The sequence below is a fragment of the Gossypium arboreum genome, chromosome 13 (assembly GCF_025698485.1).
Source record: "Gossypium arboreum isolate Shixiya-1 chromosome 13, ASM2569848v2, whole genome shotgun sequence".
Taxonomy (NCBI): domain Eukaryota; kingdom Viridiplantae; phylum Streptophyta; class Magnoliopsida; order Malvales; family Malvaceae; genus Gossypium; species Gossypium arboreum.
The window spans coordinates 80235490-80250021 of NC_069082.1; the positions used below are offsets into that span (position 1 = coordinate 80235490).

The 14532-nt window shown below is 30.4% G+C and overlaps 1 protein-coding gene across 1 annotated transcript; it reads left to right on the forward strand.

The window, feature by feature from the left end:
- The first annotated feature begins 267 nt into the window (after positions 1-267).
- LOC108461804 (F-box protein SKIP24) lies at positions 268-3901 on the forward strand. The gene is made up of 6 exons (XM_053024775.1): positions 268-798; positions 873-1046; positions 1599-1761; positions 1857-1999; positions 3254-3334; positions 3501-3901. The coding sequence occupies exons 1-5, from the start codon at positions 575-577 to the stop codon at positions 3258-3260; spliced, it is 711 nt and encodes a 236-aa protein (XP_052880735.1). The 5' UTR covers positions 268-574; the 3' UTR covers positions 3261-3334; positions 3501-3901.
- Positions 3902-14532: the final 10631 nt, after the last annotated feature.

Consider the following 14532-nt stretch of genomic DNA (forward strand, 5'->3'; position numbering starts at 1 on the left):
AATTTACGCTTTTTGTTTATCTTCTATTGTTTAATAAGACTTCACTCTTAGAAGATTTTTTTGCTATTAATCTTGTTTATTAATGTAAAATTGCATTTTAAGGATGGTTTTGTCATCATCTATGCTCGATTCTTTTGCTTATTTTTACCTACTACTTTGGACCATTCGTGCTGATTTTTTTATCGTAATTAAATGATTGAAATTACTCCAAATATATTATACTTAAATTGTGACATAATTGATTATCAAAATATTTTAATATTAATTTGAGACTGAGGTTGAAGTTAAAATCTTTGATATTTTGATGGAGCTTGTTGTTGAATATGAAGGTTTATTTTATTATTATTTTTCTCAAATTATATTATTTCATCTATTTTGAATTTTCCTAACCCTGTAAAATCTCATAAAAAGCATTCTAGGCGGCGAGTTTATGCAAGCTTATAACAATCGAGTTTTGGTAAAGAAGAGCAATCCGGATCTTCTAGAACCAATGTTAGAAAGCATTTAATTAAACCGGATCGTTACCGCTTAAAAAAAGATCAACCAGTAAAAAGGAAAAGAAAAGAGAGGAAAAATGAGTTGGAAGAACGAACTACCGGACGAGCTATGGAGAAAAATACTTGAAATCGGAATCAAAGCCTCAAATTTTACTTTTAAAGATCTTTGTTGCGTTTCAATCTGCAGCAGACGCCTCCATCGTTTATCCAACGACGACTTACTCTGGTCCCACTTGATCTCCGTTGATTTCCCCAATCAAACATCATCATCTTCCTCCGCCAAATCCCTTTACAAAATCAGGTAAATTCCAAAGATAATTGAAATATTCTCACTTGAAATTTGTTTAAAAAGTTTTGTTTTTTTGTTTTTGGTAGGTTTGAGAGGGAAAAAGAGAGGAAATTGTGGGCTCATAAAAGGGCGGTGTTGAGGAAAGAGAGTCTGGTTTCGGAGCATTTAAGGAAACTTCGAGAAATTGAGGTTCGGTTACGTGAAGAAAGAAATAAATTGAACTCTGCACTTTTGGAGTTGTCTAATTTACACAAGGTCAGGTAATAATATCTTCTTCTTCTTTTTTTTTTTTGGAGCTTCTGTTTTTCTGACATAATTTTAATTTTTCTGTTTAAAACTGAATATATCGATCTAACTTACATAAGGTCAGGTAATGATTTCAATTTTTTTTTTGTAGACTTTTCCCCATGTTTTTAATGTTTAATTTATGGTTTTGTTGCACAAAAGAAAAGAATAAGTTGATATATTTGAGGATTTAATCTCAGTTTTTCTGATATAATTTTAAATTTCGTTTGAAGTTCTAATTTTTCTGTTTAAATCAAATAAACAGTCCTGGATATGTGTATGTTATTGACTTTTGTGATTAAAGGATTTTAGGAGGTCAGAGTGTTCTAATTACTAGTAATATGTTACACCTTCAATGGTTGAATTTAGTCATTTTCTTTTGTAACAAGAACGAATCTAGTTTTGGGTTGAAACCTCAGAGACAAATAGAACACTTCGCATTTTTATTCTTCTTTCTTTAAATATATTTCGTGAATGTTACTTGTGAGTCCTCATTGGATTCAATCTTTGGGCATTGGTTGTTTCAGTCAAGCGTCCGTGGCTTTGAATGTGTGGCAGCCTGAGGTTGTGCGTGGTAGGCACAAGCAAATGGTTGAGCAATGTGTTGTACCGGTTGAATCTAGAGTTCATGCCCTAGATATGGAGGTTAAACTTTGCAACCAACAGCTACAAGTGTTTGATAAGGCTTATGTGAGTATTCATTTCTTATGGTGTGCTAACATGTCTAATTAATAACTTTAAACTTGTGAACTACGTTTGATGTGTCTATGGTGTTTTAATGACAGAGAGACGAGAAGAGAAGGCTTGATACTGCTAAGGAAGAGTTGAAATCCATGAAATATCACCCTTTACGAGATTATACGCTATCAAGTACTGAAAACCAAGAAAATCGGAAAAAGAGGAAGAAGTTGAAAAACATGCATCAACTGTAAGATTCTTGTTTTTTCCCCACATCTAATAAAGCATCTAGACTGTTCTGGGGAAAAACAACCTTCTGGATATGTTAGGCTTGTATTGTAATCTTTGGCATGTTTTCTATGCTTCATTATGTTCACGTACTTTTCATTCTAAAAATATTTATGTGAGTTGTTTGTTTAAGATATTTTAGGGCTAAGATTCATATTTTCTGTTAAGCTTCATTTAGTTTCTCATAAATCATTTGATTGCTGTAATAGATTTCTTAGGTCACAAACGAGTTAAGTCGTTTGAGTAAAGTAGTCCTCACTCCATAGTGGTGTGGTAAACCTCATTTCTGCATTTCTCTTCTGCTCTTCCTGCATTTTGATGTATGTTAGGATAATCCGTATGACTTGTTGCTTTCTGGTTAGAATCAAAAGAAAAATGGCAATAAGATATTCCCCAGAAGGTGTATGCATTTGTTTCTAGGGTATGTGTCCCTTTGAGACAGTTTCAATCTACAATATGTGATCACATTTATGAAAAATAAAGGTGCAGGGGAACTGGTGACTGACAAGTGTGTGTACCTAGTGACTTCGTAGGAGAAATCTATGTTACTTGGAATTGGGTATAAGTGTCGGGAACTGGTATGTGATTGAGATGGGTATTTGGAGAGTCTTTGGAAGATTGTATCCTCATACTCACGTTTGGATATGCAGCAGATATGGGTGTTGGACAATGATACTTAAAAAAAAAGGAAGACTTTGAGCAACCTAGTGAAAAATTAATTCCTCTCCATAAATCAAGAAGCTATTTTATGATGTCTCCAGTGGCACCATATAAAAAATCAATGCCTCTGGGTAAATCTAGAAGCCATTTTATGTAATCTCCTGAAGATGTTCCTCCTACAACTGGAACTAAATGGAGTCAGCTTTTGTGTCTGGAGTTTATTTGAAGTGCTGAAGTATAGTATTATTCTCCTTCTAAATGGAGTCTGCTTTTGTGTCTGGAGTATAAAGAGGTAAACCACTTATAGGGTAAAATTGTGTTGTTCTTGTTGGATAAATCATATTTTGATTGTCTCCCAACCTGAAGCCGAAATAAATACTTCTTATTTGGTGGGTTAATGTTATTCTTCTGTTGTATGTCATTATTATTGTTTTCTCCTAAATCCATACTGCCTAGCTGTTATTCCAATAGTATGTTGTTGATGATTTAATTTACTTACACAACTATAAATCCAGTTCTAAAGTAGAAACTAAAATGTTCTCGTGATGTTTCACAGCTCCTGATAAACAAATGGTAAAACAACATAGATGAGCATGTTTGCTGGATTGCCTTGCTGCTCACACTGGCTCCCATCTTGGTATGTTGTATTGTGGCTTTTAGTTGTTTTGCGGTGCCAAAATGTGCGTGCCTTTTAGAGGCTTTCATCAATTGTTAGAAATAATCTTCATTTAGAAGCCCTTTTTGTAAAACCAATTTGGTGGTCAGACTTTTTTTAACTGTAAAGCTTCATCATCTGGCTACAGGTAACTATGAGCCTTCGGGTCTTCCATGCTCTGGCCTGGAAGTTTCTGACAAGGGTGCCGATTGCCCTGTCTACCTTCTAAGGGCCGTAGGACTCTGGAAACCACGGAAGGAAAATGGAAGGAAGAAGGAAATGTTGGGTTTCAAGCCAATAGAAAATTTGAGCTTTCCAATTGGTTGAACCGTTGGCTCAAGTTTTTACAGGTTTAGCTTTTGATTTTGACGGTTCGATTTATGATTTGATTGCTGTCCTTGCGGAACATTAATCTTAAGTTTTGACACTTTCAAGTTGAACAAGAAAGGACTGTTTCATATCGGTATATATTTTATTTTTAAATTTAAATCTTGTAATGTAATGTAATTTTTTTTTAAGTAATGCGTAGTTTAGTAACATTTTTGTTTACATTTTTATCTGCCATTATTTAAGCAACTTTTCAATCAATAACTATTATTATCCTAAAATGATAATTTTCTTATAAAATAAAGAAATATGAAGAGAATAACGAATACAGAAATTATGAGAGCAATAAAGAATGTATTTTATTGATTAAAAGAGGTAATTATAATACTTCATTAGATTTTCTATTTATAGGCATAAGAAGTATAAAAGAAGTAGAGATCAAATTTTAATAATTAATAGAATTTAAAGTATACTGAAATTTTATCTTGATCATGTTGGACATTCATTTAATGAAATATTTATAACTCTTTCTTGGATGTTCATTGGTAGATAAAGTGTAATGCGTATTTACTTTTTCTCATAAAAATATCATATATTTTCTCATATTTTACGTATTCAATCTTGAATACTAATTTTTCAAATGACTATTTAAATGTATTGTTAAGCATTTATATAACTATTCTTTTGAAAATTATGAGTGCGGAAAATTTTGGAAAACGTGTTTTGGTATCTTCAGAGCTTCAACAATAAACATAATAAACTTTAATCATGATCTTTCTATAAAAATACAAATAGGTATTTTTGATCATTATATAATCTTCTTTTAACTATTATTGACAAAGTCAAAATTACTACACATGTTCAATTATTTCAATTCATATAAATGAATAATTTCCCGAGAATTTCAGTACGCTTCTAATATTCTAAATCCTTCAAGGATTTTAATATAAATTTTATTATATAGTGATTTATAAAGGTTGTAACAATAACCATTAGATGCAAGTTAAATTTTTTATAAATTGTCAAAATAGTATGTCTAAAGATTATTGCATCTACTACAAAAAAATATTATATCTTTTCATAATCAATACCAGTACTTAGCGAAAAACTTCATATTTTTATTCCGCTTTTGCAAACCTACTTCATTTGCACCCTCATTGGCTTTATACCTTTAGATATTTGGACTATTGGTCCAAAAACTCTATGAATTTAATTGTACTTGAGTTGCGTCTTTTTATTTTGATCAATTTATTCCGTATCTATATTTCTCAATAGATTTACTCAAGGTCCTCCTTTTATTTCATTATTTCATTGTTTCAATAATAATATTGCATGCAAAATAATTGTCGACCACTTTTATTATTCGGTTTCATATTTTCTCAAATTAAAATAACTTACCGAGATCTCTTATTTTCATTATTTTAAAATTTAGTTTGAGGTACCTGAATCTCTTCTGGAGTTTTACTTATTAGATATGTCTTGGGTCTCTTCTAGAGCACCCGCCTTCACTATATGACCATCTAAAGGAATTTTCACATTTGTAATCGATCAAACTATTATTTATTCTAACTGATTGTTATATTGGGACTTTTGGTTCAAATTAAAATATTAACTTGGTTATTTTCATTAATTTTGTAAATACATCTAATAGTTAACTTGTAATGAGTTATCCTTATTGAACTTCTGGTTCAAATTACTCTTCCTTAACTCATCACAAGTTATTATTTCTCTCACTCTAATGTCGGGAAAACTATCAAATCAAAATTGTAATCACAAATCATGTTATAATTGAATCTCGAATGCATTCAAAACATCTAATAATATAAAGAAACTTGTAATTAATATATATTCCCAACTTTCTTTGAGAATTCACTCATCTTTGTGCGTTGTGGTGGAGCAATTGGAATATATATGCACATACAAAAATTCAAAGATGAGAAATGTTTAGCTCTTGATCAAAAACCAATTGTAATGGGGAATATTTATAACTTATTGGCTTGATGCGTACAACACGTAAATCAACATAATCTCATGTTCAAATAGGAAGTTTAGTTCTCATAACTAATGTTTAGACATTAATCAGAGGTATTCAATCAATAATTTCTCTGAACCATGATGCGTAAACTTTTACAAAAGTTTTTTAAACTTAACCAATAAAAGATCGAGACATAAACTCATCAGTATTAGCAAGATGAATTGTCTTAATTGCATGACCTGAAATTAATTATTTAAACAAGCAATCTTGCAAATGACAGATTGCAAATTGATGACACATATGTGATTATTTTGTAGATGCATATACCAAAATCATATAATATTAAAATCATCCACATGGTGGATGAATGGACCCATATTTATTTCAAAAATGCGAGACATTAAATCTCAACTTTAGCTAGTGAGTTTTTAAGAAAATTTTTTATTGAGAACAAACAACAAATGATATATATTTTTTTTAAATTAAAGAATCTTTTGGTTCTTTAATGAATGTACAAATAAATTCCCAATTAATTTTCGCATCATATATGATCATGGATAATCTAACTGGTCACGTCAAATAGTAAATGTATTTATCTTAGTAAACTTCTAGTTTACTTCAACATGTTTTTCAATTGTACTAATAATGTAAATATAAATTTTGACAATTGATAATTTTATTGTCATTCTTTTTATTTTACATCCACATGTAAATACTATTATGACATTTACTACTAGAAATGTCTAAATCAATGTGAAGTCTATAATGCCACTAAGTCAATAAAGTAAATATAATTTTCAAACAATTATATGCAATATTCGTTTCAGGAATATGTCGAAATCTTGAAATATCTAAAAAAAATTAGAACTTCAGGTGCATCTAACCATAACGAACTTCAGATAGAATTATCATATTTTATTACTCATAAATAGATATTTCATAGTCAAATATTTTGCTTCTAACCCCTTAATGGGGATGATGACAAAAGAAGATCACAAAGATTATAAAATAAATATAAATTAATAACCCAATCCTCTCTTTTCATCCTTTCAAAATAGATATTTATAACAATAGTGATTCATATGAAATATAATATTTTCCTCATTCACAATCTCAATATAAGATCCATTATAAATATTTTTAAAATCAATAGATTAACCATCACAAGATATTAATATATTAGCTTTTTCTAGAGCTTTCGACAAATTTTGCAATCACAAATATTGAAATAATATTTGTTTGTTTTAGTACCAAATAAGATAAATACTTTCTATCTATAATGATAGAATTTATTACTGCATTCTTATATCCTTCCTCAAAGAATATTAACAGAAACAAAATATTTGGGCATATGTCACATGTGACCAATAATCTTTCATATTACATTGATAACATAAGTTATCTTTACCCTTTGATGAGTTATCTTGAGAACTCTCATTGTTCTCTTATTGATTACTATATTCCCACTTTTAGTGGTCCCTGATTATATCTTTTACTTTCTTTATGTTTACATTCATTTCGAGGAATGCAACAAATCTAATAGGACAAGCTTATAAACATCCCAATAGATTTTTTATTTCATAATCACCATCGCAAACATGTGTGAGATTTCATGTAGCACCCTAAACCCAGTCTAGACATCTAGACCAAGTTCGGAGAGTTACATCACCAATACTAAAGATACTACTATCATAACGCAGTCGAAATGAACCATTCATCACATAATATCCTTCATAACAATTAATTAAACACATAATCTTCATGTACATGCCCAAATTTGACCGAGCCTTAATAAACAAAGCCCAAACTAAACTAAACCCAACAAACCCTAAACCAACATCAAGCCCAAACTTAAAACCCAAAACAAAAACCTAAAGGCCAAACTATAGCCCAAAATTTTACGAGCCCATTACCCCAAAAAATTAACAGAAACAGAAAAACCCTAGCAGCAGTGCACGCCGCTCCCACGTGCCGGGTCAGCACGTCCAACGCTCGAGGCTCAACCACCGCTGGCCCGTCCCATCACCTGCAACCTCCAAAGACCTGCAAACAGCGAGAAAAGAGGAAAAAAAGAAAAAAGATAGCAGCAACAATAGAGAAATAGTAGCAACATTTTCTTAATATTGTAATCGACTATAGAGCCGAAATGAGATCAGTTGTAAGAAAGATTTTTTTCATTTTCGAAATAAAAAAAAAAAGAAGAAAATTGAAACAGAAAGGTGATTTTCGTTCTATATTTTGTTCATTTTTTTCTTTTAAGTTTTTTCTTTCTTTTCTAGTTTACATACGAAAATAAAAAAAGAAGGAGAAACTCACCTTAATCGGTCGATTAGTTCACCGTCGGTGAGGGCCACACCGAAAAAGGAGAAGAAACTGGGTGTTTCTTTGTTGCTCCATCGAATTTTGGTCGGGTTTTTAGGGTTTCGGCCTCGGATCCTTGCTCCACGTGTGATGGGATTCAAAAGGCTTTTTTTTGTGCTCTCCGGCCATCGTGGAAGGCGGCACCGTCACCGGCGACTGGCGGCCATCACGGTGGTCTGGCGATCGGACTTTGGCTGGAGTTTGGCGAGTTGAGAGGGTTTGGGATTTTTTCTTTTGGTTTTTGGAAAAGAGGAGGCTGAAAATGAGAGTTTTAACAAATTTTGGGTTTATATACAACCTAGAAACGACGCCATTTTGAAGATCAGTTTCAGAGGCCAAAACGACGTCATTTTGGCCTCTGACCCGAAACCCGACCCAAGAAAGCCTAGGATTCCCGTGTTTTTGGACCAAGGGTCTATTTGCGCCCTTGGTCCTTCCACTTTTGAGGCTGTTTTAATGTGGTCCTTTTATTTTTTTTTAATTTTGCCACAATATTTTTACTTTATTTCAATTTAACCCCAAACCTTTTGACAGACAAGCACCTGAACGGTGTCGTTTTGGGAACTGGGTATATTTCCCCATATAGTCCTTGTCCTTTCGCACGTATTGCATTTAAGCCCTATATTTTTGTTCTATCTCAATTTGTCCTTATATTTCCATTTAAACTTTAATTTAATCATTTTCGCATTTATTCTTCTATAAATTTAGCTCAAACTTTTCTTCTAATTCCAACTCAACCCTTAGTTTATTTAATTTCGTTTTTTTTATTTGTTTCATGTATTATTTACTTAATTAATTCATTTGTTTTCAATTTTTTATCAAACCGTTTATTGGTATTTATGTTTTATTTTCGTTTATTATGCATTCGTTTCATTTTATATTTTTATTTACATACATTTTATATTCTTTTATTTTGTTTGATCTTTTTTATTGTTATCATTGTGATTTATTCATTTACTTATTTATTACTTTGTTATAAATTTTGAGTATTATTATTATTATTATTATTATTATTATTATTATTATTATTATTATTGTTGTTGTTGTTGTTGTTATTATTACTATTATTTATATATATCTATTTTTATCCTTTATATATATATATATATATATGTGTATATTTTAAAATTTAGATTATTTGTGTTTCTTAACTACATATATTGTTCTTATTATTATTACTATAATTATTCGTTTTCATCATCATTTATGTACTTTATTATAAATTGTACTCCTAATTTCATTCATATCTTAATTTGGTCTTTGTATTCTTGATATTCCTTAATTATTCTCTTTAATATTTCTTTATTGTATCTATTTACTCATCCCTTTACTCACACATTTTATTATTATTATTATTTTTTTTTACATAAAAATCTGAACTTGACAATATAAATATATATATATCTATTTTACTTACTCATCCATCTGTTATTCCATGAATTTCAAACATATCTATGCTATGATCGCTTGTTATTATTATGAATTTTGTTTTATCACTTCATTTATTCATCGAGACTAGTCCACTAACATTATATTCATCTTTACATGTTATAGTAATATTTATCGCATGTTGTATATCACTTTAAATGTTGCATTAATTTTCACCAAAATTCATAAAAGGGATTCTTTAGTAAATGCGATATTTTGTGTTTTAGAAATTCGAGAAATTGTGCCCTAACGTGCTGAGTTTCGATTTTTTGTTTGACCAAACAACCAAATACCTTTTTTAAAATTCGGCCCGTGTTTTCTTCATTAAAAAAGGGGGCAATATTTCGTGTTTAGAAATTCGAGAAAACGTGCCCTAACTTACTGGATTTCGATTTTTCTCGTTTAACCAAAATAATCGAATATCCTTTTAAAATTAAAATGCATGAGCTTTGAAAATCAAAAGGCAGGCTTATGTCGGGGGTTTAAACTGTCGTGTCCTAACGTACTGGATGTGACATTTTATTACTTCGGGATAAGAAGGTCTTTAGCATCCGCTTCGATTTATTAAAATATTTTTGTAAAACTAACATTAATAGACAAGGGATTGTATTTTGAAATCTTTTCAAAATTTTAATTTTCGACATTAAGACAGTAATTAATCAATTAGGTACTAATTTTGGGCGTTACGAGGGTGCTAATCCTTCCTCGTACGTAACCGATTCCCGAACCCATTTTCTCTAATTTCGTAGACCAAAAGTGTTGTTTTAGTCAAACAAAACATTTTTATAAAAACAATCAAATTTCTAGGTGATCCGATCACACCTAAATAAAAAGGATTGGTGCCGACTCCTATTTTCGTTTTCATTTTCAAAATCCAAGTCGATTCCCGTTTTCAAAAAAAATGGTTTTGACACTTCACAAATACCATAACACCATATAATACTGAAATCCCTAATAGTAATGCTTAAAAGAAAAATAAAAGCTTGACTGAGCTCTTGCAGCACCGACTCAATCAAGACTGGGAACCACCTGAAATCCAATCAATAACAAAATGAGTTGTGAACTCAATGTGTAAAAGGAAATTTATTCAATTAATACTCACTTATAAAACAATTCCAAATTCAGAGATTCGGTTTGATATAACAGTAATTTCTATTCAGATTCAGAGTAGACAAGTTATATATATATGCTATTTCAGTTCATATATGGTACAGATCAGATTCAGATGCAACATTTCTATTTCCATCCGCTACACACCGTCTTTGGCCATCCCAACACACTTTTATGGACATTCAATGCCAAACCAACCTTGCACACCTTTAGAGTGTTCATTGACACTTTCATAGAGACGTAGCTTGGCTGCTAGATTAATATGCGACAAGCGCCAAAATTAGAGTAATACTCATTGTGGCGTAGCCACGATTTCGAAACAAACTTCTTCCCCCTTCACAATATCCCAACACATGCCAATGCCAAACACAAATACTCGTAACATGTATTCACTCATTCTAACTCATTACACAATTATACAGAACAGTTCAATATCAGGGTAAGTATTATAGTGCACATATAATTATGTTGCTCACAGATCAAGATTAGAGTATTAGCCAGTTCTCATATAATCAAATTCAATTATTCGTACATTAAGAAAGCCAATATCAAGATTAAGTAATATTCACGGCCTCGAAATTAGCTTTCGGGCCCAATAACCTACCATACGGCTAGGTCACACACCCGTGTGCCTTGCCTGTGTGGTTCTGAAGCATAAACAGTGAGTTACATGGCCTGGACACACACCCGTGTCCCTACCTGTGTGACTCACACGGCTTGGGTGCACGCCTGTGTCCCTAACCATATGGTTTTATACCACAAACAGTGAGTTACACGGTCCAGACACATGCCCGTGTTCGTTGCTTTTGTGAACCCTGCACCACTATGGCTACACACAGCCTAGACACACACTCGTGTGACCCTAAATAAGTAAACAGTGAGTTACAATGCCAAATCACACGCCTGCCACACGACCTAGACACATGCCCGTGTGCTTCGCCGTGTGGCGTAGACAACCACCATTTTCAACAACCGAAACTTGCAAAAACTAAGATTTTTGGTACGTACCTGGTTTTGTTTGACGGAAAAACAATGCGGAGACTACCCGGAACCTAATTAACCATTCAATAATCAATTACACCATCGTTTTCAATATTTTTCTAAAATCACCTACCGTCAAGATCATGTCGAAAGTTTTGACACAACCCCAACTCAAATAGCTTAATTACCTTGAACGAAATAGAGAGAATCAGACTAACACGGCAAAATAACATCTCTTGCAATATCCTCACCTAAAAAGTAACCAACTGAGTGTTTAACAAAACGTCAAGCCAACGAGCAAAACCCCGTTTTGATAGAAAAGTGTTAACACAATAGAAATCACAAAACAAAAGGAAATAACAACGAAACTTACACAATATCAACCTCACAGGCAACGAAGACTTCCCAATTCACGCAAAAATCAATTGCACTAAGAAGAAAAATAAAAGAAAGGATGAACAGGAAAAACAAGAAACTAAAAATTTAGGAAAAGTAAAAAGAATGATAGAATTTCTTAGAATGTTTTAAATTAACCACCATCCCACCTTTTGGAATTTGCAAAAAAATATTTTCTAATTTATACGATGGGACTTGAACTCAGAATTAGATAGAATACAAACATATGCTTAACCAGTGAACCAGCAGGCTCATTCTTGACACTGATTTACCCAGAATTGCACTTAACCACCTAACACATGGATAAGGGTTGTTTTAAAAAATAACAAAACTTTTAGCAATGCAACTCGACCTCCAGACCTTAAACCCAGAAGCAGAGCACAGAACCAGAGATACAGAAATTAATTACTGCAGATTCTCACAATTAAACTCTTAAATTTTTGGGGCATTACATTTCAAATCAAAATCTATCTATTCATGTTATCATGACCAGTTTCCAATTATGATAAACATGATATAATAAATAAAATAGAGTAAAATATACTTGAAGATTTTTAACATCATCGTCATCACCTTGACTATTATCAGGAGCACTATTACAAGTAGTAAAACAACTTTATTTTTGTAATAACATTTATAATCTAATAGTAAAAATCATTTAATAGATAATCAAAATTTTCATGTACGATGTTTGAAAATTATCCGATACACATTGTACCAAATTTTAATATCACATATATGTTATAAAATCTTATCTTGCTCTAATAAAATATTTATAAGTTCAATAAGATATCATACAATCATTCAACATTAGCAAGTTAATAAGAATAAATAGATCCTATCAAATTTCCCTTTAATCAACAATGGTAGGTTAATACACTTTCCACCATAATTTTAATAAAATTTCAAGAATATTTAATAACAAGAATTTAATAATCAAAACATCTAAATATTATGCATAATATCACTTAATTAAAAAAACTTCAAAGAGAATGATTTACCAAAAAAAATAATAGAGAAAACATACCATATTAATAGCAAACATATCTAATCAACAATTATATCTTTTACACAAAAAAAAAACTTAGAAAGGCAAAAATCAAATACCATCAAAATGTGAAATTTATGTCAAATAAAAATTATTAGTAGTCATATCTTAATTGAAAAAGAAAATATGGTTGAAATATAAAAGTTTCGTACTAAATATATACTTTACCCATGCTTGTACAATAAATCAAAGATCGGGAATAAGAACCATAATCTATTCTGAGGTTCAATCTTTCAACATCCCGAAAATGAAGTTGTAAGGATAAAAGTATAAAGTGAAAAAGAATTTGATCTGTGGGATGACTTCGAAAGATTTTGAAAAAAATAAAGAATCATCATGCTGATAACGTGTTATAAAATAAAGAGATATGAAGAGAATAAAGAATAAAGAAAATGTGAAAGCAATAGAGAATGTACTTTATTGATCGAAAGGGATAATTACAATGTTTCACCGAGTCTCTATTTATAGGCATAAAAGTATAAAAGAAGTAGATATCTACTTCTAATAATTATTGGAATTTAAAATACACCAAAATTTTATCTTGATCATGATAGACATTCACTTAATAAGATATTCATAACAAATTTTAATAATAAGTATTAGAGAATAAATTATATTAGAATCATTTTAAAACCTTAATTTTAGGTACCAATAAAGTAATGTCACATCATCAAATTTTAAATATAACAAAGTATTATTGTACATTTAATTATATCTATTATTTTTTCAACTTAATTTAATTTTAATTAAATTACTTAAAATAATTAATTTTTAAATTATAAACAAATATTTTTTACAATTTTTAATCATTTTGTTTTTATTTTTAGAAGTTAATATTTTTATTTTTTGAAACCAATTTTTTTTAAAATTAGTTCCTAGACAATAAATTTTTCTTTTTCTATTTTAAATTGTTTTCTATTTCATATTTTATTTTTTAAAAGTATAAATTATATTGCATTGAATCTCTTGTAACAAGAATTATGTAAATTTTGGAGTTTCTATGTTATTTGATTTTTAATTTTAATAAGTTATTTTTTTAGAAAATATATATAAGAGTTGGAAAGTAGGTTGAATATAGGTGGGTGTATAATAATAATTTTATCTCTTTAAAATTTAATTATGTGACCAAATTTTATTGGTGCCTAAAACTAAAATTTTAGGATAATCCTAATACAAATTATTTCCTATATGTCGAATATTAATTGTAAATGTTAAAAAAGTAAATAGAATTAATTTATTTCCCCTTTCTTTGATACTTCTTTGAAATATTGGCTTTTCCTCTTGTAGAAGCCCAAATTGCCCGGGCCCGATTTCATCAAAACCCAACTAAATCTCTAAACCCACTAAAACCCTTAACTCATGACCCATTTACATCTACCCAAACCCATTACAAAACCTAAACATTAAACCCAATTCAAAAGCCCATTAAGCCCCCAAAAAAACCTAACCCAAAAAAAAAAAAAAAAAAGAAAAACCTAACCCAAAAAAAAAAAAGAAGAAAAAAGAAAAACCTAACAAAAAATAAAAATAAAAAACCTAGCCATCTAACCACTT

What these genes read in the sequence shown, in the direction of transcription:
- LOC108461804 (XM_053024775.1), top strand. Translation starts at nt 575, where the DNA reads ATGAGTTGGAAGAACGAACTACCGGACGAGCTATGGAGAAAAATACTT. An exon ending in AAATCCCTTTACAAAATCAG is followed by an intron (nt 799 to 872) that starts GTAAATTCCAAA and finishes TGTTTTTGGTAG; the next exon opens with GTTTGAGAGGGAAAAAGAGA. An exon ending in AAGTGTTTGATAAGGCTTAT is followed by an intron (nt 1,762 to 1,856) that starts GTGAGTATTCAT and finishes TTTTAATGACAG; the next exon opens with AGAGACGAGAAGAGAAGGCT.